This window comes from Acanthochromis polyacanthus, chromosome 13, assembly GCF_021347895.1.
Source record: "Acanthochromis polyacanthus isolate Apoly-LR-REF ecotype Palm Island chromosome 13, KAUST_Apoly_ChrSc, whole genome shotgun sequence".
NCBI classification, from domain to species: Eukaryota; Metazoa; Chordata; class Actinopteri; family Pomacentridae; genus Acanthochromis; species Acanthochromis polyacanthus.
Genome location: NC_067125.1, coordinates 2638411 through 2662719, shown reverse-complemented (window position 1 = coordinate 2662719; position 24309 = coordinate 2638411). Strand labels below are relative to the sequence as shown.

Below are 24309 nucleotides of genomic sequence, written 5' to 3'. Positions count from 1 at the left end.
GCCCTCCTCCACCACCCAGGCTCTCTCCATCCTCTCCCATCACCTCTGAGGATGTGAGAAAAGAGTTCAGTTCTTCGTCCAGGAAAGGCTGCTGACCTGAAGGCGTCAGCCCCAGCGTGCTGAAGGGATGTGCTCCTCAGCTGTGTGGATCTTCCATCACGTCTTCAACTTGAGCCTGAGCCAGATGTTTGTTCCTGAGCGGTGGAAAACCTCATGCCTGGTTCCTGTGCCCAAGAAGAAGAGCCCCAACACACACAGTGACTACAGCCCAGTGGCCTGACGTCACGTTATGAAGCCACTGGAGAGACTCATCCTGAGGAACCTCGTACCGTTGTCGGATCATCGCTGGACGTCCTGCAGATCACGTAGCAGCCCCTTATTGGAGTGGAAGATGCCGTCATCTTCCTGCTGCACAGAGCTTATTCCCACCTGGAGGAGGCAGGCAGCACTGTGAGAGTCACGCTCTTTGACTTCTCCACCGAGTTCATCACCGTCTGGCCTGCTCTGCTCAGCAATAAGCTACAGTCAGCTGTTTGGTTTATAAAATATGTGAAAATGGTGAAAAATGTGAATTTCCTGAAGTCCAAGACGACAAAAGTGTGTTTTGTCCAAAGATGTTGAGTTTAGTGTCACAGAGGAGGAAAGAAAGCAGAAAATATTCACATTTAAGAAGCTGCAGTCACAGAATTTAGACTTTTCATGATTTAAAAAGGCTCCAATCCATTAATTTATTATTCTAATAGTTACCAACTGTGCAGCCATGTTTAGGTGTGTGGACCAAATGTTTGATGTTTCTGCTGACTCGTGTTTTCATCTGTATTTCTGATCTCTATTTTCAGGAAATTCTACGTGATAAGATGATTTCCTCTTCTGAGCTTTTAGCTCTGCAGCAGAAATCTGCCTACAGAAGCTTTTTTTTATTTATTTAGCTGGTTTAGTTTAATTTTACAGATGTTCCCTGTTTTGATCATTTAGATCTAAAAAATAGTAAAATGACAGCAGAGAATGCAACGTTTCACCATGAAATTATGCTATTTTACTGGATTTAAGTCAGCAAACGTCAATAATTTGATATGTTTGGTTCACCATAAATAATTCTTTAAATGGTCTGTATTTATACAGCGCTTTTACTATACCTATAAGGTACCCAATGTGACAAGATGCATCACATTCACTCATGGCAGGAGCTGCTGCGCAAGACGCTAACCATGACCCATCAGGAGCAGTTAGGGGTTCGTCGTCTTGCTCAGGGACACCACAACACGAGCTCTCCAGGCCAAGGATTGAACCGGTAACCTTCTGGTTGCAAGACCGCCACTCTACCACTGAGCTATTTTTTTTTCTTCTGAAATAAAGACCTTCAGTGTTTGTTTGTGGTTTCTGCAGGATCTTTGCTGTAAAATGTTTCCTTAAAGCAGCAGCAGGAGGCTGAACCCACTCTGGTCTGATAAAGACGTTAAAGGAGGAAATAAGTTCAGTCTGCAGCCGCCGACATGGACCTCAGAGCTCTGACGCTGTTTGTGGGTTTGTGCAGCTCAGGTAGGACCTTATTTACTGACGGACACGTTTACACTTTGATTCTCCAAGCTCTGAACTGATGCATCCACCACAAATACTGAAAGGAACACAGAATACAGAAAGAAAAGCTCACTGGTGTGTTCAAGGCTGCAGCTTTGGGAGGAAATCTCAGCGTCAAACAATTAATTTAATGCATTCTGGGTCATTTTTACTAATTTGTTCATTTTCTGTGCAAATTTACTGTTAAAATGTCTGTAAATAAAATCTAACATTAGACTGCAGCTTTGGGAGGAAATTTGAGCACCAAATAGTTCATTTCCGGCATTCTGGATCATTTTTCTGCATCTATTTGTTTATTTTCTGCACCTATTTAGTGTTAAAATGCTTTGTAAGAAATATGGCTGTCAAACTATTAGTTTAATGCAATATGGATCGCTTTTCTGCACCAATTTGTTTGTTGTTTGCAGCAATTTGCTGTTAAAAAGTCTTTGTTTATTTAAAAGCAACACAAGGCTGCAGCGTTGGTAGGAAATTTGAGCATCAAACATGTAGTTAATGCATTCTGGGTCATTTTTCTGCACCAGCTTGTTCATTTTCTGCAAGAATTTGCTGTTAAAATGTCTTTATTAATGAAAAATAACTTAAGACTGCATAATTTGTCGGAATCTGAGCACGAAATTATTAATTTCCTGCTTTCTGGGTGAATTTTCTGAACTAATTTGTTCAGAAAACTACACATGGCTGCAGGATTTGTTGGAATTTCAGCATCAAACTGTTAATTTCATGCATTCTAGTGACTTTTTCTTCACCAATTTGCTGTTAAAATGTCTATTAATGAAAAAACACACAAAAATGGAGCTGAATTGAAAATGCTCTGGAATCAGGCATTCTGCAGCATGTTTTACTCTGAGGTGATCAGAAAACTTTGTTGCACAGTTTGCACTCAACCAGCTTTTATCCAAGCTGCCATCTGGACGTTTTTTTCAAAGAAAACTTTGCGCCCACCAAGCTCAATGCGTCTCGTCTTCCTTCACTCTTCATTAAGCTTTATTATGTGCTGACGTCACTCCTGTGGATCTTCTTCACTGGAAACAGATTTTAGGTTCATTAGCGCCACCTACTGGACTGAAGTGTTCATCAGAGTTACTGGTGTGACAGAAATTAGGGAACTGAGAAAGGTGTGATGAAAAGGGTTGTTTTTAATGCTTTGTTCTGCAGTTGATTGATGTGAATGAACACGTTAAAGTCCCAGCCCTAAAATAGATAAATACAGATATATGCACTTAGATGTTGACTGTAAAAAGAAGAAAACTAAAGTTCTTCATTTTCTTTTGAACTCTATTTAGACATATAGCAATAAATCTAATTATTTTCCTGATCTTTGTCATTATTTGAATCAAAGTTTGTATTTTAGGGCTGATCGCTGCTATTTTACTGATTTTCATTGTTTTGATAAATTCCTGGGAGTCTTATTTTGAAAGCCTCCACTTCCTGTCCCATCAGCGAGTCCTGCTGAGGTCCGGCTGGTCGGAGGTCCGAGTCCCTGTTCTGGCAGACTGGAGCAGCAGCGTCAGTCGGACTGGGAACCAGTGAGGGACCAGAACCTGGACTGGGACCTGACGGCAGCAGATCAGGTCTGCAGGAGGATCAGCTGTGGTTCTGTGGTTTCACTCAGGAGAACTCTGGACCAGGAACCTCCACAAGACTTGGTCACCAGAGATGAGTCCAGAGCTGAAGGAACTCCAGAACGGCCCCCCTTCAGAGTGGAGATCACCTGCTCAGGTGAGGAGGAACCACTAAGAATAATAATAATAATAATAATAATAATAATAATCATGACAAATACCAGTAAACTTATGGTTTTTTTTTGCTCATTTAAATACAGGAGAAATAAAAATTTTACTGTCAATCACTGTAAAAAATAAATTGCTATTTGGAATAAACATTTGCAATAAACATTATTTACAATTTGTTTCCAAAAAATTCTAATTTTTCTTTCTTGTTTTTTTTTACAAGATAATTTGAACACACTTTACACACAAATTATTTCTGAAGTCTTTAAAATATGTCCTTTTTTTCAAATAGTGTGAAATTTCAGTAAAATAAAGATATCTTTTTCTCATTGAAACGCGGTAAAAATTTTACGGTGAAACTTTTTGATGAGAGAAAAAAAATGATGTTTGTAAAAATACAGATTTTTCAGAAAAACTTATCCACAGATTTGGTCTTTTTTTCTGCAGTCTACATGTAAATTAATGTTTCTTTCTGTGATTTTAACAGATAGTATCTGTAATTTAACAAAACATGGAAAATCTGTAAAGTTGAAAAGAATTAGGTCAAAATTCAAGTTTTTGTGTGAACGTGAAGGGTTTAGTTCAGGCAGCTGGACTTATTCTTGTGATCTTGAAGACGTTTCACCTCTCATCCGAGCGACTTCTTCAGTTCTAAAACTAGTAGAAGAAGCCTCTCGGATGAGAGGTGAAACATCTTCAAGATCACAAGAATAAGTCCAGCTGCCTGAACTAAACCCTTCACCTTAAGATGACTTGGACGGATGAGAACCTTCACAGACATTTTTGTGTGAACAAAATTTTAAATTTGGGCTTGTTTTTTGTCAGTCCGTATCTAAACTGTTAAAACCCAAAAGGTTTCAGCAATTAATCTTCTTCAATTAACCAAAATTAATGAATTAATTGTAAGAGAATCACTGGAGCAGCTCTCCATCTAATGGTCCGGTTGCTTGCTTGCCCAGAGGGTCTGACTCAGGTGGGATTCTGAAGAACGTTTAAGCTGGTCAGCGAAGAAAGTCACCTAGCTTCTCACTGCCTCCATCCAGACCTCTATCCTGCTTCCTCTGATAATTAACTTCACTGACCAGCCCTTTCTGAGTGGTTAAATTAATTACCAGTCACGTTTGTTAACGGCAGCGTTCCTTTTAACCGGTCTGGCACTTGGTAAGTTACTAGGTTAAAGTTTAGAGGTTTGGACAATAGAAAACCCCTGGGATAAGTTTAAACAAGGCCACCCATGGCCCCAAAGACTAGGAACCTTTCAGAACCTTTTTTAGATGTAATGCACACAATAACGTGACTTTTTACCACCAGAGAAAATATTCATAATTGATTAATCATTGTGATAGGGATAAAGGGAATTTCCAATCTGTTAACTTTAATTGCAGGAAAAATGTTTATAATAATATTTCAGCAGGGGCAGCATAAGCTCTTAAAGGCATGAGAGGAGATTTAATTTCCTACGACTTTGAACATAGCATGCACACATACAACCTCTCCCTCACCCCCCTCTAACCTCCCCCCTCTTAACATTTACGTAGAAACGCCCCCCTCCAGAAACTTGCGTAGGACTCATGAAGTTGTCTTTTACGGCTGGGTCCCCCTGGATCTTTATCTGCCATTATGTAAAAAAAGATGAGCAAAACAAGTCGCCAGCTAACTACGAAGCTATACCAAAGCAACACATACAGAAAACACGTAAGTCCAAGGCGTACGTAATCTACGTAACTAGGCCTGAGCCGGAAGATTTTTGATTGACAGGAAAGGGAGCAAACCAAACGCCTCGGTCCGAGCGCGTTGATTGGTTGATGTTTTTCAGGTCCTGCCATGTCCACAATTATTATTTTTTTTCTTTTAGAGACCATACATACAAGTCCACTAAAGGTCAGTATATTCATTTTATGTGAATCAGACAAACTAAACAAAAAACATCCTCCATAATGCCTTTAAATCACAACAATCAAACATTAATATTCTTTCAATGGCTTAACACCACTCAGAAGTGGAACTATGCTTTCATAAAAGAGAAGTAATAATCACCCAGATTTTATAATTTGGAGGGCAGAGCAGCCGGCTTGGACGTAGTCGACTGCTCTCCTGAAACCCGACAAGCCTTTGAGGCTCACTGGCTCAAGGAGGAAGTGGACGGGGGTTGGGTCCAGATTTAGATCTGCTTATATCCATTCTTGTTGTTTGGGCCAGTAAAACTTTGTTAATCCTCTCTAGTTTCATTCCTTTGGAAATAATAAAGTTCAGTAATGTTCCTTCAGTCAGTGTTATTCTTAGATCACAGTCCTCTGTCATCCTCAAACAGAGCAGAAAAAGCAGTACTTTGGTCCATAGTTCCAATAGAACAGTTATTCCTTTGCAGATCACGTTGAAGGGCCCCTCCAGAGTTACGTGATAAAATCCTCTCTGCCCAGTTGCCTGGCAGGCATCGAGTGATGACCCCGCAACGACTCCCAACTTGCGTCTCGATCAGGTGTATTTTATACTAAACTGAACCTTTTGCATATGCAACGACAGCAGACTTATTTAACATAGCAATGATCTCATGCTAAATTAACTTGAGCAGTGACTTCATTCTCTCCATGCTCTCATCGATCATAACACCTCTGCATGTTTGAGGAGCTAAAACCATCTATTTTGGACTGTCTGGGCCCTTCCACTCAGTCCCACTTATTATTGTACTTTTTTCCATCTGCAACTCAGAACAGGCCTCTGATCAGGAAATGGAGAAGCAGATGGCAGAATCACAAAAATCCCCCAAATCTATTTTGAGTTTAATAACCTTCACCGTGAACACTTGATCCGAGTTCACCTTAGCTCTGACTTCTTATACCTCAGTTACCAGCTTTAAAACCTCTTAGTTTAACAGTAATCAAAACTCTTTCTGAAACAATCTCAGTTTCATGGTAATCAACTCTCTCAAAAACATTTCCATTTCATAAAGCATGAGTTCCTCATGAGTCAAATAGGCCAGGGGCCAAAAGTATAATCTGTTTTTTGACCAAACCAACAAATGAAAAAGGGAAAAACGGCTCAATTTTTGTTTTTTCGTTTTCAACCAAAAACGAAAAAAACGTTTTTTTTTCTTTCTCAATTCAAAACCAAAAACGAAAACAACACAAGCAAATGTTGTTTTTTGGATTTCAATTTTTCGTTTTTTTGTTTCAGGTCTCAAAACAAAAAAACGGAAGCATGTGACCCCTGACTGTCACGGGTCAAATGGACTCCCTACCAAAATAAAAGCCTTACTAATAAATGGGTAATAAAAGATACATTACGTTAAATAGCGTTTTTATTTTTGCACAGTATTTATTATATACACTACTAGGCTTGTGATAATGTTAGAAAATAATAATGATAATTATTATTATTATTATTAACAACAATACAACTAACAACAATACTACTACTACTATAGTTAATACAATGATGTCAGAGTGCAATGACCATTTTTTGTCTTTGGAAAATCCCAACTTTGGCATTAAATTAAATAATCTCCTAAAAGTTGAAGACAGCAATCTAAACGGCAGTCATTGTTTATTACAACGACTTTATTATTTTATTTATTATTTTATTTTTTATTATTTTATTATTGACTTTATTTATTACAATATTTATTACAATTCCGTTTAGATTGCTGTTTTCAACTTTTAGGAGACTATTTAATTTAATATAGAATAGTCATGAGCTCCTTGTATTTAAAGACAAATAAAAAAAAACCACACTACAATTAACAAGGGCTCCCAACATATACATCTCTATTCAGATATGCAGATGTTTACAACAGAATTTAGAATTTATTTTTGTGTTTTTTGGATTAATAAAATGTTTCTTACCTACTCCTCCTCCTCTTTCTCCTCTGGAGCTCTTCATAGGCGCTCTCTGTGAGTGCAACTATCTTTCTGGCATTCTGTTTCCTGAATGCCAGACCTATAGCCTAGCCATGCTACACCCATGTTTCTGACGGCACAAGGGTCTAGGGAAGCTCGACAGGGAGGGAGGCGGGCTAAAAGGTTGTCTATCAAATCCCTCTGCAGCAATTGGGTAGGTATACAACCAATCAACGCAACGAATAGGCTGATGTAGTTCCGAGAGCACCGGCGGATTGTGGCTAAGTCCCATTAGCTTCCCAACCAGCGGAGCCAACTGGTATATTAAGGATTTGCCATATCCGGTCGGCATAAGTCCAAATACGTCTTTCTTCTCAATGAAACACTTAAGTGCCGTCCTTTGTTTATCTTTCAAGTTGAATTTTAGCTTCAAATCTTTAAGGGCTGTGGCCAAAGCCGAGTCGAAAGATAACTGTTTATTGTGCGCCGGTTGTTTCTGTCAGAATTGTCGCGCCTCTGTCGTCACTTCGTTACGCCCGCTTTCTGACTCTACACTTCATGGTGATTGGTCCGGCCAGTTTTAGGAGAATCCAGCCTTGAGCCTTATGGAGGGTAACTAGACCCTCCCTGGCAGAGAATTAAATTCGTTGTCGTGGGTTGTCTAGCGCAGCTAGGCTACCAGACCTACAGAAAAGACCAAAAATGTGTTATTGTTTTTCAATGGGAGAGCTTATGCCATGTGCTGGTATATAAAGAGCCTATACAGAATATGTGCTTGTTTCATTTACCAGTATAACAAGTTTGTTATGTCTTAACCACTTTTGTGATCGCTTCACACATTCAAGCTAAACCACTGTTTAAGTCTACCAAAGTTGGGATTTTCCAAAGACAAAAAAATGGTCATTGCACTCTGACATCATTGTATTAACTATAGTAGTAGTAGTATTGTTGTTAGTTGCATTGTTATTATTATTATTAATAATAATAATAATAATAATTATTATTATTTTCTAACATTATCACAGGCCTAGTAGTGTATATAATAAATACTGTGCAAAAATAAAAACGCTATTTAACGTAATGTATCTTTTATTACCCATTTATTAGTAAGGCTTTTATTTTGGTAGGGAGTCCATTTGACCCGTGACGGTCAGGGGTCACATGCTTCCGTTTTTTTGTTTTGAGACCTGAAACGAAAAAACGAAAAATTGAAATCCAAAAAACGACATTTGCTTGTGTTGGTTTCGTTTTTGGTTTTGAATTGAGAAAGAAAAAAAAAACGTTTTTTTGTTTTTGGTTGAAAACGAAAAAACAAAAATTGAGCCGTTTTTCCCTTTTTCATTTGTTGGTTTGGTCAGAAAAACAGATTATACTTTTGGCCCCTGACCCGAATCTCTCAAAAACATCACCAAAGTCACCAAAAACATCATTTTTCACAGTGAGACACTCTTCTGATTTTTACACTTTCAAATAAAGATTATATAAAAGATAGGCATTTGTGTTAGTTTAAACACATTCATTAGGCCATGGCATAATTTGATCATAAATCACAGGTTAATATCACAATGTTCCCTTATTTAGCTGTTATTTACCCCTGTGGCTGATTCTGGGATCTCATACCACCATCTTGACAAAACTCATAGTTGTTTCAGTGTTTATATATACATATATATATATATATATATATATATATATATATATATATATATAAACACTGAAACTGAGCCTAAAGACTCGGGGGGGATCTTCATCCATATCCGTGGCAGAGGTTGCCGAGGTAGTTAAGAAGCTCTTTGGTGGCAAGGCGCCAGGTGTGGACAAGATTCGCCCTGAGATGCTGAAGGCTCTGGACTTTGTTGGACTGTCTTGGTTGACACGTCTATACAATGTCACGTGAGCATCGGATACAGTACCTGTGGAGTGGCAGACCGGGGTGGTGGTCCCTATTATCAAAAAGGGGGACTGGAGAGTGTGTGCCAACTACCGCGGTATCACACTTCTCAGCCTCCCCGGGAAAGTTTACTCTAGGGTGCTGGAAGGGAGGTTCCGACAGATAGTCGAACCTCGGATTCAGGAGGAGCAATGCGGATTCCGTCCCAGTCGTGGAACAGCGGACCAGCTCTTTACCCTTGCGGAGCTGCTGAGGGGGTCATGGGAGTATGACCTGCCAGTCTACATGTGTTTTGTGGATCTGGAGAAGGCCTATGACCGTGTCCCCTGAGGGGCTCTGTGGGGGGCACTGCGCGAGTATGGGGTCCCAGACTCGTTGCTACGAGTCGTTCGGTCCCTGTACGACCAAAGTGAGAGCTGTGTCCGCATACTCAGCAATAAGTCAGACACGTTTCCGGGAGGTGTTGGACTCCGCCAGGGCTGCCTCTTGTCTCCAATCCTGTTTGTGGTTTTCATGGACAGGATTTCAAGACACAGTCGTGGTGGGGAGGGTTTTTGGTTTGGGAGCCTCAGGATCACATGTCTGCTTTTTGCGGATGATGTGGTTTTGTTGGCGTCCTCAGACCGTGACCTCCAGCACGCACTGGAGCGGTTTGCTGCCGAGTGTGAAGTGGCAGGGATGCGGATCAGCACCTCCAAGTCCGAGGCCATGGTTCTCTGCCGGAAACTGGTGGATTGCTTCCTCCGGGTTGGGGGGGAGTTGCTTCCCCAAGCGAAGGAGTTGAAGTATCTCGGGTTCTTGTTCACGAGTGATGGGAAAATGGAGCAAGAGAAGAACAGGCGGATTGGTGCGGCATCAACAGTAATGCGGGCGTTGTACCGAACAGTCGTGGTGAAGAGGAAGCTGAGCCGTAAAGCGAAGCTCTTGATTTACCAGTCCATCAACGTTCCAACCCTCACCTATGGTCATGAGCTTTGGGTAGTGACCGAAAGAACAAGATCGCGGATACAAGCGGCCGAAATGAGCTTCCTCCATAGGGTGGCTGGGCTCAGCCTTAGAGATAGGGTGAGGAGCTCAGACATCCGGAGGGAGCTCGGAGTAGAGCCGCTGCTCCTTCCCATCGAAAGGAGCCAGTTGAGGTGGTTTGGCCATCTGATTCGGATGCCTCCAGGGAGACTTCCTTTGGAGGTTCTGTGAATATGTCCTCCTGGGAGGAGACCCCGGGGCAGACCCAGAACTCGCTGGAAGGATTATGTATCTCGTCTGGCCTGGGAACGCCTTGGGATCCCCCAGGAAGAGCTGGAAAGCGTCGCTGGGGGGAGGGACATCTGGAACGACCTGCTTCGCCTGCTGCCTCCACGACCCGGCCCCGGATAAGCGGAAGAAAATGGATGGATGGATGGTTTGGAGAGTTTTTTTGTAATTTTTGAGCGATGGTCTTAAACTTTTGGTCTTAAACGGCCAGTTGATCAGCTGATGAACAGCCTATTTAAGTTTATTTGTTTTCAATAAAGTACTTTTTCAAAGTGCTTTTTGTCACACTCCCCCTTCTTGCTTTTGCATATTGTAGCTCTAATTAAAACCTCATTAAGATCCAAATGTGCAAAAGGTAAATTATAGCAATTTTTCAACTGGTCTTAAGATTTTGATCAGGTCTGTATATATATCCATCCATTCTCTATACACCGCTTCATCCTCACTAGGGTCGCGGGGGGTGCTGTAGCCTATCCCAGCTGACTCGGGAGAAGGCAGGGGACACCCTGGACAGGTCACCAGTCTGTTGCAGGGCTACATATACAGACAAACAATCACACACACATTTACACCTATGGGCAATTTAGAGTTATCAATTAACCTCAGCATATTTTTGGACTGTGGGAGGAAGCCAGAAAACACACGCATGCACAGGGAAAACATGCAAACTCCATGCAGAAAGATCCCAGGCCCGCCCCGGGATTTGAACCGGGGATCTTCTTGCTGCAAGGCGAAAGTGCTAACCACTACGTCACTGTGCAACACCTGTATGTGTGTGTGTGTATATATATATATCATTTAGCGACAAGGAAAATCTGTATGAATGTGATGACAATGTTAAAAAGTGACTGAAACTGATTAATGAATTAAACTGTAAAATATGAATAAATTATTCTAAAAATGTTCAGATAAAAACTGTTAAAATGCTGTAATCTTTACCATGTCAATCAGCACTGATGTTTTGGAGCAGAATCAGTAGTTTGGATGTAATTTCTCCAAATATTGAACCTTCTGATCTTCTATCTCCTCCTGCAGACTCTGTGAGGCTGGTGGGCGGGACTGACCTGTGTTCAGGTAGACTGCAGGTGAAGAGGAACCAGGTGTGGTCCTCAGTGTGTTCAGACGGATTTGACCTGCAGGATGCTGAGGTGGTCTGCAGGGAGCTGGGCTGTGGTTCTCATTCAGGGTTTGAGGTGGAACTCTATGGAGAAGCTCCAGAGTGGATCCCAGAGTTCCGGTGTGGAGGCCATGATTCTGCTCTGCTGCACTGTGAGCGCTCAGATAGAGACACCTGCTCACCTGGAACCACCGTCACACTCACCTGCTCAGGTAGGAGGAAACATCTCCAGCAGGACAGTTTGAACGTAAAATCCTGGTTGTGTTTGTTTATCCTGTGCTGCTGTTTCCACCCAGATCCAGGTTGGCTTCGGTTGGTTGAAGGATCCGGCCAGTGTGAGGGCACTGTGGAGGTGAGAAGCTGGGATGAATGGAGACCAGTGGACGATCCGTACTGGGAGCTGTGGTCTGCCAGCAGAGTGTGCAGAGACCTGGACTGTGGATCTCCACTTTCAACCAGGATAAGAGAGACGGGTTCAAAAAGCACCTGGGGATTTGAATATGGCTGCACTTCCAAGTATTATATTGACTGTTTCACAAAACATGAAACCTCCTCTGGTGTCATAGAGGTCACCTGCTCAGGTAAAACCATCAAGAATCAACTTTAGTGTTTTGGTAAAATGTGTTTCCACTGAAATATAACAGGGAAAACAGTTTTCAGTGTATTTAAATCAGTGTAGACCGGTTGTGGGTTGTGGGACCTGACGCGGAACCTCAATGGTGGGGAAGGAACCTGACCTGGTGCTGGAGGTGGAACGGTACCAGATAGATATAGTTGGGTTCACCTCACACAGTTCTGGAACCAGACTCCTGGAGAGGGGTTGGACTCTCTTTGCTTTGTTGGAGTTCTTCCTGGAGAACCAGAGGGTCGACTCTCTGCTGCTGGATGTTGTGGAGGGAAAACTGACTGTTGTTGGTGTTGATGCACCAAACAGCAGCTCAGAATACTTGACCTTCTTGGAGTCTCTGGGTGGTTCCTGGAAGGGGTTCCACCTGGAGACTCCAAAGTTCTCCTGGAGGACTTCAACCTCTCATATCGGTCATGATGGAGACACTCTGAGGAGGTGATTGGGAGGAACGTCCTGATGTTGACCTGAGTGGGGTTCTGTTGTTGGACTTCTGTGCTAGTTATGGATTGTCCATAACACACACCATGTTTGAGCATAAGATGACTCATCAGTGTAGCTGGTACCAGAACACCTCAGACCAAAGGTTGATGATGGACTCTGGAGTCGTGTCTTCAGAACTGCAGCTGAATGTCTCAGACACTTGGATGAAGAGAGGACCAGAGCTGTCAGTGATGATGGAGAAGACATCCAGACAGACCTGGTAAACCCAACCCTGTAGTGAACTGGGAAAGTCTGTTGGAGGTCCTGGTCTAGGGGGGTTTCAACTCCCACCTCCAGAAGAGTTTCTCCTTCATCCCAGGTCAAATTTAGGATGAGGAATCTGAGTGCACCATGTTCAGAACCTCCATTGTAGAAACGGCTGTTAGGAGCTGTGGCCAGAAGGTCTCTGGTGTCTGTTGTGGTTCCAACCTAAAACCTGCTGGTGGACACCAACGGTGAAGGAGGCCACCAGGCTGAAGGAGGAGGATTTTTGGCCTGGTTGGCTTAGGGGTCTCCTGAAGCAGTAGACAGATACCAGACGGCCAAAAGGGCTGCAGCAGTTGTGGAAGCTAAAACTCAGGTGTGGGAGGAATTCAAAGAGGCTGTTCAGAAGGATTTTCAGTTGGCCTTGAGGAAATTCAGGCAAACTGTTCTACGCTTCAGGAAGGAGAGGCAAGGCCTTCCCCAGGCTATGTGCAACTAGGCGGAGGAACTGCTGACCAAGACTGGAGACATTCCTGTGTGGTGGAAAGAGCACTTTGAGGAACTCCTTAACCTGGTAAACATGTTCACCACTAAGGCCCCAGAGCCTGAAGGCTCAGGGGAATCTATGTCCATATCCGTAGTTGAAGTTGGCGAGGTAGTCAAGAAAGTCTTCAGTGGAAAAGTGCCAGATGTGGAAGAGATTCACCCTGAGATGCTGAAAGTTATGGACATTGTTAGGCTGTCTTTGCTGACTCTTCAATGTCAGCTGGACATTGGGTACGTTTTCTGCAATTTCATTTAGCAGACACTTTTATCCAAAGTGAGTAGATGCAACACAAGCAAGGATCTAGTCAGGAGAAAACAACCTGGAGAAGTGCCTGTGGAGTGGCAGACCAGGGTGGTGGTTCCTATTTTTAAAATAGGGGAACCAGAGGCTGAGCTCCAACTATCGGGGTATCACACTGCTCAGCCATCCCGGAATAGTTTACTCCAGAGAACTAGAAGGGAGGCTCCAACTGATTGTTGAACCTCAGATACAGGAGATTCCAGAAAACACAGAATGAGATGTTATTATTCTGTGCAAGCACATGCAATAGTTCTTAACGATGAATGGTGGGTGGTAGACTTGAAGGAGGAATGAATTTACGGGTACGCATCATCAGTAGTGTTCCTCTGGGTGGTAGTCAGGGTGGTGATGTCGTCCATGTAGGCTCTGAGAGGAGGGAGGCGTCGACAAGAGCTGAGTCTTTGTCCTCGTACAACCCATTTTGAGGCCCGAATGATGACCTCCCTCGCCATGGTGAACGCCAATGGAGATACGGTACATCTGGCCATGATGCCTACCTCCAGGTGCTACCATGAGGTGCTAAATTCAGGCGTAGAGAAGCAAAACTGCAGATCCGGGATGTTAAAGAACTTGAAGGCAGTCCACAGGAGTTCATGGGGCACAGAGCCGAAGGCGTTCTCAAGATCCAAGAATACTGTGTGGAGGTCCCTTTTCTCCCGTTTAGCCATTTGGATCTGGTGCCAGATCATACTGGCATGTTCTAGGCACCCAGAGAATCCCGATATTCCTGCCTTCTGAACGGATGTGTCCACATACTCATTTCTGTGCAGGTACTGGGCCATCCTTTGTGCAATGACTCCGAAGAAGATCTTACCCTCCACTTTGGGCGGAACTGGCTGATGTTCGCTGCGTCTTTCTCCTTTGGGATAAGGATTCCGCCTGCCCTACGCCACGTTTTGGGAATGGACCCCTTCTGCGATACCATCCTCATGAGGCCCCAGAGAAACATACAGACGTCTGGTGCATTCTTGTACACCTTGTATGGGACTCCGTTTGGCCCAGGAGCTGAAGCTGTTCTCACCCGATGGACAAACCTCTCCACCTCCTTCCATGTTGGAGGACCGGTCTCAAACTGATGCTCTGGGGGGGCAAACGGTGGAATATCTGCAGGAATGGCAAGGTGTTCGTTGCGCTTTGGGTCAGAGTTCAGAGTGGGTTGCTCTCAGGTGCTCCTCCAGATCGTTCTTTGTTGTTTTTAGAACTCCACTTTTCTCCTTGGTGAAGAGAGTCTTTAGGAAACAATGGAACAATGATTCCATCCTGGATGTGGAACAGTGGATCAGATCTTTATCCTGCAGAGCTGCTGACAGGCTCATGGGAGTTTAACCAGCCAGTCCACATGTCTATTGTGGATTTGGAAACATCCTCGACCGTGTCTTCCGTAGGTCTCTCCAAAGGGCACTGAGGGATTATGGGGTACCAAACTCGCTGAGCCATTCAGTCCCTGTACGACCAAAATGAAGCTGTGTTTAGTGTTCTTGGCACAAAGTCAGACATGTTTCCTGTGGATGTTGGACTCCACCAGGACTGTCCTTGTCTCTGATCCTGTTTGTGGTCTTCATGAACTGGATCTCAAGGTCCAGCTGGGGTGAGGAGGGTGTCCGGTTTGGGGAGCTCAGGATCACGTCTCTGCTTTATGTAGATGATGTGGTTCTGTTGGCTTCATCAGACCTTCAGCAGCTCTGGAGCAGTTTGCAGCTGAATGTGAAGCGACTGGGATGTGAGTCAGCTCCTCCAAGTCTTCATCATGGTTTTCAGCTGGAAACTGGTGGATTGTTCCCTCCAGGTTGGAGGAGGTTCTGCCCCAAGTGAAGGACTTTAAGTATCCAGAAAACTTTTTATTTTTTACATCCAAACTTTCCAACTCTCCACGTCTAGAAAACACTTCTTCCTGCATTAAACACCTGAACAGTCAACATGTAAATGAATCCTTTTATTTTGTGACTTTATGAGATTTTATCTGGAATTTTAACAAACAGGGAAAAATAATATAATTTTAAAAAATAGATATCACAAATGAAAATTGTTAAAATACTGTAATTTTTACCGTGTGAATCAGCACTGAGCACTGATGTTTTGGAGCAGAATCAGTAGTTTGGATGTAATTTGTACAAATATTGAACCTTCTGATCTTCTGTCTCCTCCTGCAGACTCTGTGAGGCTGGTGGACAGGTCTAATGTGTGTTCAGGTAGACTGCAGGTGAAGAGGAACCAGGTGTGGTCCTCAGTGTGTTCAGATGGATTTGACCAGCAGGATGCTGAGGTGGTCTGCAGGGAGCTGGGCTGTGGTTCTCCTTCAGGGTTTGAGGAGGAACTCTATGGAGAAGCTCCAGAGTGGATCCCAGAGTTCCGGTGTGGAGGCCATGAGTCTGCTCTGCTGCACTGTGAGCGCTCAGATAGAGACACCTGCTCACCTGGAACCACCGTCACACTCACCTGCTCAGGTAAAACTGCAGCGTTCATTTCAGTTTTTCTTCTTTTTCAGTCACTTTCTGTAATCAGTCTCTTTCTGTTCAGACTCTGATGATGTTCGGTTGGAGGGAGGAGCCAACCGTTGTGCTGGTAGACTGAAGATGAAACATGATGGAGTCTGGAGAGTGATGAAAATCCCAAACCCCGACTGGAACCTGAAGGTGGCGGCTCTGATCTGTGGACGGCTGGACTGTGGTCCTGCAGTCTCAGCAGTAAACAGACCAGAATATCCACATAAAGACGCTTGGTGGATCAATCCCTACTGCCCTCTTTCTGCTCTGAAGCAATGTGTGACAATGAATCATGAACAGATCTCTGACAGCTTGGAAGTCACCTGCTCAGGTAACACCAATAATCACAGCAGCAGTAGATTCCATTAGACATAAATGTCAGGTTCCACAGGGATCCTGAGAGAACAGAACTTTTCAGGTCCAGACTCTAATCCTCAGCTGGATTCAGGTCTGGACTCCAGAACTTCCTCCTTGTTGTCTTTAAACCGTTTCTGAGTATCTTTGACTGTTTGCTTCGACTCATGGTCTGGATGGAAAACTGATCTTCTCCAAGTCTCAGTTCTCTTCAGACTGCTTCAGGTTGTCCTCCAGGATTTCTCTAGACTTTGCTGTATTCATTTACCCTCTCCCTTTACAAGCCTTCCAGGACCTGCTGAGGAACATCATGATGCTGCCACCACCATGCTTCACATCATGATGTCTCATAGGAGTCCTGGTGGAGCAGAATCAGTAGTTTGGATGTAATTTGTCCAAATGTTGAACCTTCTGATCTTCTATCTCCTCCTGCAGACTCTGTGAGGCTGGTGGGCGGGACTCACCGGTGTTCAGGTAGACTGCAGGTGAAGAGGAACCAGGTGTGGTCCTCAGTGTGTTCAGATGGATTTGACCTGCAGGATGCTGAGGTGGTCTGCAGGGAGCTGGGCTGTGGTTCTCCTTCAGGGTTTAAGGAGGAACTCTATGGAGAAGCTCCAGAGTGGATCCCAGAGTTCCGGTGTGGAGGCCATGAGTCTGCTCTGCTGCACTGTGAGCGCTCAGATAGAGACACCTGCTCACCTGGAACCACCGTCACACTCACCTGCTCAGGTAAAGCTGCAGCTGGAATCACTCCCAGACAGCAGGTAACGTTCCCACAGCGTTGGAGAACGTTACCCACAAGTGTTCATGATTTTATGAAGAAAAAACTCATCAAATGTTCAGAGAATGTTCTCAGAAAGTTTACAGTGATGTTCCTGTAAAGAACAAAAAGTCTGAATGCAGCATTCAGAGGATGTTGTCAGAAACTCAGATCAGGTTCTCAAACCAATATTCAAAAGGTTTTCCAGATGTTCTCCAGGCCTCAGATGATGTTCATAAAACGTTCCTGTAATGTGACATTATTAGAGGAGGAAGGTTTAGCTTGTATGTTGAGGGAACGTTCTTCTTTCAAACACTGATGATAACAAATGACGTTTTCAATGAAACATTCAGAAAATGTTTTTAAGGTGTTACCACCTCAGACGACAGAACGTTCTTTAAAAGATGTTTCCACAAAGGTGGAACGTTCTGTCTGCAAAGACTGTCTGTTGTCTGAGGTGTTGATGTCAGGATGCAGGAACGTTTTCTGAAGACGTTCTGAAGATGTTGTTGAGGGAACATGTTCTAGAATCTGTCAAACGTTTCCACAACGTTTGGAGAACGTTCAGTCTAACAATGTTCTCACCAAGACATCTTTAGTTCTTCTACTTTTTAGGAGAACATTCTGGAAACAGAGAAAACGTTGTTCAGAACACATCAGTAGAACCTTCTCAGAGCTGCTCCTGTCTCCTCTCAGCTTCAGACCAAGTGAGGCTGGTGGGAAACAGAAGCACCTGTGCAGGTGAGCTGCAGATGAAGGTCCATGAAGAGTGGAGGCCTGTGATGGACAGGGACTGGTACCGGAACCACACCTGGACATCAGCAGCAGCAGCATCAGCAGTGTGTTCTCAGCTCGGATGTGGTTCTATCGTGACTACAGATTTAGAGAGAAGTGGATCAAGTAGACATGTGTGGCGTATCGAGTCCTCCTGCTTCCAGTCGACTATTTCCCTTCAGGACTGTCTGGTTCTGAACAATGTGACTGAATCTTCCTGGAGTCTGCAGGTGGTCTGTTCAGGTAACAACAGCTTCAGGTGTTTCCTCTGAAAGATGAACTAAGGAGCACAAATTCTGCTTCTTGGTTCCTTCTTTCCCTCAGTGTGCAGCTGCAGCAGCCACAAAGATCCACCATGGAGACATTATTTATTCAGATGACCATCATGAGTTAGTTTTTACTGTTTGACTGGAAATTATCTTTAATTTAACAAAACTCTGAAAATCTGTAAAGTAGCAGTTTAAAAAAACATTTTATCAGAGTTTTTCTTCCACCAACAGTAAATATCTGTAACAAAACATGTTAGAGTTTTAAAATACATTAAGAAATCTAAATTCAAAATGTAATTTAAATAACAGTAATTCTTCACCAAATAACAGTTAAAACAGCTGATTTTTTACAGTGTAGATTAAGGAACCTCTGTGTTTCCAGATCTGCTGGTTCAACCAAACATCTCCGTGTCTTCGTCCCGTCTTGAAGTCCAGCAGCAGAAGGTTAGGGTCCTCTTGGGCTCCAACTTCAGCATCATCTGCTCCACCAGGCCTCAGTATCCAGGAGGTTCCTTCCAGCTCGTCTTCAACTCCTCCAGCTCAACGCTCAACTACGTCCTTCCAGCCGTCACACATTCGGCCGTTTTCCTGTTTCCTGCTGCAGAAGGCCTCCACAGAGGGACGTACACCTGTATTTACCACCTCTACGTCTTCTCCCATAACTTCTCCTCCACCAGCCGGCCCATCTATCTCATCCCCTCAGGTAGCTTCAGAGTCCAGGAGGGGAACACAAGTTCTACTTTCTGCTCAGACAGACCTCCTCAGGCTTATTGGTGTCTTAATTCCAGTACAAAGACAGACACTGTGGTGATTTTATTCATGCAGAGGCCAAACCTGGACTGCTTTTTCTACAAATCTGTACTTGTTCCTCTTTTAACAGCAGTTTGTGAAATACAGGGCCTATCATAAGTACACACGTGGACAAAATTGTTGGTACCCCTCAGTTAAAGAAGGAAAAACCCACAATTCTCACTGAAATCACTTGAAACTCACAAAAGTAACAATAAATAAAAATTTATTGAAAATTAAATAATCAAAATCAGCCATCACTTTTGAATTGTTGATTAACATAATTATTTAAAAAAACAAACTAATGAAATAGGGCTGGACAAAAATGATGGTACCCATAACTTAATATTTTGTTGCACAACCTTTTGAGGCAATCACTGCAATTAAACGATTTCTGTATTTGTCAATGAGCGTTCTGCAGCTGTCAACAGGTATTTTGGCCCACTCCTCATGAGCAAACTGCTCCAGTTGTCTCAGGTTTGATGGGTGTCTTCTCCAAATGGCATGTTTCAGCTCCTTCCACATATGTTCAATGGGATTCAGATCTGGGCTCATAGAAGGCCACTTTAGAATAGTCCAACGCTTTTCTCTCAGCCATTCTTGGGTGTTTTTGGCTGTGTGCTTTGGATCGTTGTCCTGTTGGAAGACCCATGACCTGCGACTGAGACCAAGCTTTCTGACACTAGGCAGCACATTTCTCTCCAGAATGCCTTGATAGTCTTCAGATTTCATCGTACCTTGCACACTTTCAAGACACCCTGTGCCAGATGCAGCAAAGCAGCCCCAAAACATTACTGAGCCTCCTCCATGTTTCACCGTAGGGACAGTGTTCTTTTCTTCGTATGCTTGGTTTTTGAGTCTATGAACATAGAGTTGATGTGCCTTACCAAAAAGCTCCAGTTTGGTCTCATCTGTCCAAAGGACATTCTCCCAGAAGCTTTGTGGCTTGTCAACATGCATTTTTGCAAATTCCAGTCTGGCTTTTTTATGAGTTTTTTTCAGCAGTGGTGTCCTCCTTGGTCGTCTCCCATGAAGTCCACTTTGGCTCAAACAACGACGAATGGTGCGATCTGACACTGATGTACCTTGGCCTTGGAGTTCACCTTTAATTTCTTTGGAGGTTGCTCTGGGCTCTTTGGATACAATTCCAACGATCCGTCTCTTCAATTTGTCATCAATTTTCCTCTTGCGGCCACGTCCAGGGAGGTTGGCTACTGTCCCGTGGGTCTTGAACTTCTGAATAATATGAGCCACTGTTGTCACAGGAACTTCAAGCTGTTTAGAGATGGTCTTATAGCCTTTACCTTTAAGATGTTTGTCTATCATTTTTTTTCGGATGTCCTGGGACAATTCTCTCCTTCGCTTTCTGTTGTCCATGTTCAGTGTGGTACACACCTTTTCACCAAACAGCAGGGTGACTACTTGTCTCCCTTTAAATAGGCAGACTGACTGATTATGAGTTTGGAAACACCTGTGATGTCAATTAAATGACACACCTGAGTTAATCATGTCACTCTGGTCAAATAGTTTTCAATCTTTTATAGAGGTACCATCATTTTTGTCCAGGCCTGTTTCATTAGTTTGTTTTTTTAAATAATTATGTTAATCAACAATTCAAAAGTGATGGCTGTTTTTGATTATTTAATTTTCAATAAATTTTTATTTATTGTTACTTTTGTGAGTTTCAAGTGATTTCAGTGAGAATTGTGGGTTTTTCCTTCTTTAACCGAGGGGTACCAACAATTTTGTCCACGTGTGTATTTACCCCCTTTGATGTTTTATCCTTTTATTGCTTTCATAAATCAATCATGGTCAATAAAATTTAGCTTTTTTAACACAAATAATTATTGGAAAAAACTCTTTAATGTCAAAGTGAAAACAGATTTCTATAAAGTAATGTTAATGAAAGAAAATTATATAAATGAAAATAATTGTTTGCATAATTATTCACCCCCTTCAAGTCAGTATTTAGTAGATCACCTTTGGCTGCAATCACAGCAGTGAGTCTGTGTGGATAGGTCTCAATCAGTCTGCACATCTGCCCACTGCAATTTTGCTCCATTCTTCTTTGCAAAACTGCTCAAGCTCTGTCAGGTTGCCCGGGTATCGGGCATGAACAGCTCTTTTCAAGTCCAGCCACAAATTCTCTATAGGATTGAGGTCTGGGCTTTGACTCGGCCACTCGGGAATACTTATGATAGGCACTGTAAATCTGATTCAGAAAGTTCAATTTTATCAACTTTAGCTGTCTAACTAGCCTCCTGATGCAGCGATCGACTGCTCCCAGTGCTCCTGCTACACTTTGAATGTGACCGTGACACACTCCATACATGCAGCTTTATTTAGTCCACATTTACTTCCTCCAAATAACTTGTTTTAGTTTTTAATATAAAATAAAAATCTTTTCTGTTCAAAGTAGCTTCCTAGTGCAGTGATAAAGGTAAAAAAGATGGACTAAATCAAGCTAGAATCAAGCTAACAGTGTGTCACGGTCACATTCAGAGTGTAGCAGGAGCTCTGGGAGCAGTTTATCGCTGCACCAGGAGGCTACTTAGACAGCTAAAGTAGATTCATTTCAGGATGTATTTTGTAGTAAAAAGTGTCTGTTTTGGACTAAATGAAGCTAACTTGTGTGAGTGTGTCATGGCTACGTTTGAAGTGTAGCAGGAGCTCTGGGAGCAGTTTGTTGTTGCACCAGGAGGCTAATTCTAGAGCTAATCATTGAATTAGGTCAGTTTTTCTTGTTTATAGTTACAACTTGAATCTTATTTATTCTACAAACTGCTGGTTAAAGGAGAACAAATGTAGATTTGTTAAAAATTTCCCACAACTTTGAAATTAAAACCACGACTAAACAGTCTGCCGAGTGTCAGGAGCAAAGATTTAACAGGTTTTCTGTTATTTTATTCTTTGTTTTAGCGTTATAAAGACACAGACAGGTTTGTTGGTGAAAGAGCATTCATTTATGGATTCATTTAGTCTTAAATTCTGTTAAAAAAACTGCTGAAAACAAGTTGTTTGAAGGGAGGAAACGTGGACTAAACAAGCTAACTTGTGTGAGTGTGTCACGGTTGTGTCTGAAGTGTAGCAGGAGCTCTGGGAGCAGTTTATCGCTGCACAAGGAGGCTGCTAAAACTGAAGTTTGTCAACTTTCTGAATCCTACTTATTTCACAAAGACAGGAACCAAAACTGAAGCTACTTATCACGTTTAACTGCAACAATAATGTGTTTAATCCTAAAATAATGTCAGTAATAATGTGTTTTCTTCTGTTTTTCAGCTCCTCTGATGGATTTGATCATCAGACTTGTCGTCCACCTGCTGGTGATGGTTCTTCTCATCTCTGTCACCTGCTTCTACTCTAGAAAATAGTACGTATAATACACGTTTAACAGAAACAGAAAACACTGTACGTAGAATAAATGTTTCATAGAAACAGAAAAGCTGTTTTAGTCTTTATCAGACTTGTTTTCTGTCTCATCTTTCCAGCTCTGTAGAAACCAGAAGCAGAAATGAAGAAACAAACGTCGTCGCTGAGCTCCAGTGATCCACGATTTACCAAGAAACATCCAGAAAATGATCTGTCTGCTTTTGTCCATGAAATAAACTTTCATCCAGAAGTGAAACAACAACAACTTCTACAGAAAACAACAATATTTCAGCTGATTTAAATCCAGGAAAAAATACAGTCAGGTTGGAAAAATACTGATTTTTAATGTGGACGTTATTTACAGTTTTGGTCTGTTTTTCATGGTTAAAATCTAAATTAATATTGTTTTTTTAGTGTTTTTAATGGATATTATCTGGAATTTAGCAAAACTTAGAAAATCTGTCATCTAACAGTAAAAAACATAAAATATTTTAGTCCCTCATTGGTAATTTTTCTTAAAAATGAAATCAAATGTCTGTAAAATAATCACATTTTTATGAATTTCTATACAATAAGAATGGCAGACATGATTTACAGTCTTCACCTGTTTTTTTAAACAGTTATCACTTTTGTTCAGAGATTTCACTCAATATTTTCTGTAATTTAGTGAAACTGTAAAATTCAGTATAATAACTGTTGTCAGTTTTCATGGATGGGATCCCCTAGTCAGCCATGAGGATTATGAAGGAGTGGCAGCAGAATGAGAGAGCACAGTGTGATATTATAACTGTGATTTATAATGCTAAATGCTGTAACCTGATGAATGTGTGAACTGACCAAACGCTACTTTTTATCTTCTTTAATTTTGAAACAGTGTAGAAATCAGCAGAGTGCCTCATTCAGAAGAATGATGGGTTGATTATTTTTATACATTGTTATAAGTCGGTTGTTTCTTTAAATGTGTCCTTTTTACATTCTTTGATGTTGAACGATGAATACTGTCTGATAGGGTTCAGGAGGAGAGGAGTGATTGTGTTTTTCAAATGCATGTTCCTGAACCTTTGTATCAGAAGTGACCACTAGAGGGCAGCACCTCACTGGGAGCAGTGAGGGCCTTGGTTAGCAGAGGGGTCAGGAGGTTCAGGTTTACTAGCACTAGATAAATGAGAATGCTTTCAAGGTTTAGATTACTGTGAAATGTAGATGTTTACAGAAGAGTCTGATCACCCTGGGAAGATAAGGGATTACTGAACTAGTGAGTAATCTGGAGCTAAGATAGGTTAGTATTAAATAACGCCCGTAGAGGTTCATTAGCTCTGTATATATTTTTGGGGAGTTTCTGGTAAGTCTGTGCACATTGTGCAGAAATGTGCAGTGTGGGTAAACACTCTCTCCAGCTTCCCCCTGGGTTCCTGTCGGGTCTCAGGTGAGCGGCCGGGTGTGGCCACACCGTCTGCTCTACTCCCTCCAAATGACATATTTTGGGTGATTATTACTCTTCTTTAATGAAAGCATGGTACCAGTTAGGAGTTATGATGAGGGATTTGAATATTATCTAATGTTTGATTATTTGTCTGATGATTTATTGGCGATGCTTTTGCCCTGCTGAGATCTATTTTAATAAAGCTTTATTCTGCAATTAAAGACAACAGATTGGAAGTGCTATTTTTATCCCTGAATGATACTTATACATCGAGCTCTGGATGTAAAAAGTCAGGTTATTGTGTGCATAACAGCAGTAGAGGTTCTGAAAGGTTACCTAGTCATAGGGTCAGGTTGGCCCTGTATAAACATATCCTAGAGGTTGTCTAAATGTCCATAAGCTCTGAATTAAACCTAGAAACTTACCAAGTGTAAGATCCATGAGAGGAAAAGCTGCCGTTAACAGGCGTGTCTGGTGATTAAGTTTAACTTTACCAAAGTGGCGACTCAGTTAAATTAAT

At 42.3% G+C, this 24309-nt stretch overlaps 1 protein-coding gene across 4 annotated transcripts; it reads left to right on the top strand.

Annotated features, from left to right (window-relative positions):
• The first annotated feature begins 1049 nt into the window (after nucleotides 1-1049).
• On the top strand, nucleotides 1050-24015 carry LOC127536923 (CD5 antigen-like). 4 transcript variants are annotated; one of them, XM_051958381.1, is made up of 10 exons: nucleotides 1061-1291; nucleotides 1387-1539; nucleotides 3022-3300; nucleotides 15719-16012; nucleotides 16086-16382; nucleotides 16841-17134; nucleotides 17862-18182; nucleotides 18591-18911; nucleotides 22277-22367; nucleotides 22486-24015. In XM_051958381.1, the coding sequence occupies exons 2-10, from the start codon at nucleotides 1494-1496 to the stop codon at nucleotides 22541-22543; spliced, it is 2001 nt and encodes a 666-aa protein (XP_051814341.1). In that variant the 5' UTR covers nucleotides 1061-1291; nucleotides 1387-1493; the 3' UTR covers nucleotides 22544-24015. The 4 variants fall into 4 exon arrangements, with proteins under 4 accessions (XP_051814340.1, XP_051814341.1, XP_051814343.1 ...); XM_051958382.1 differs by lacking the exon at nucleotides 22277-22367 and having other exon boundaries at nucleotides 1075-1291; XM_051958380.1 differs by lacking the exons at nucleotides 22277-22367; nucleotides 22486-24015 and having other exon boundaries at nucleotides 1050-1291; nucleotides 18591-19132.
• The last annotated feature ends 294 nt before the right edge of the window (nucleotides 24016-24309 follow it).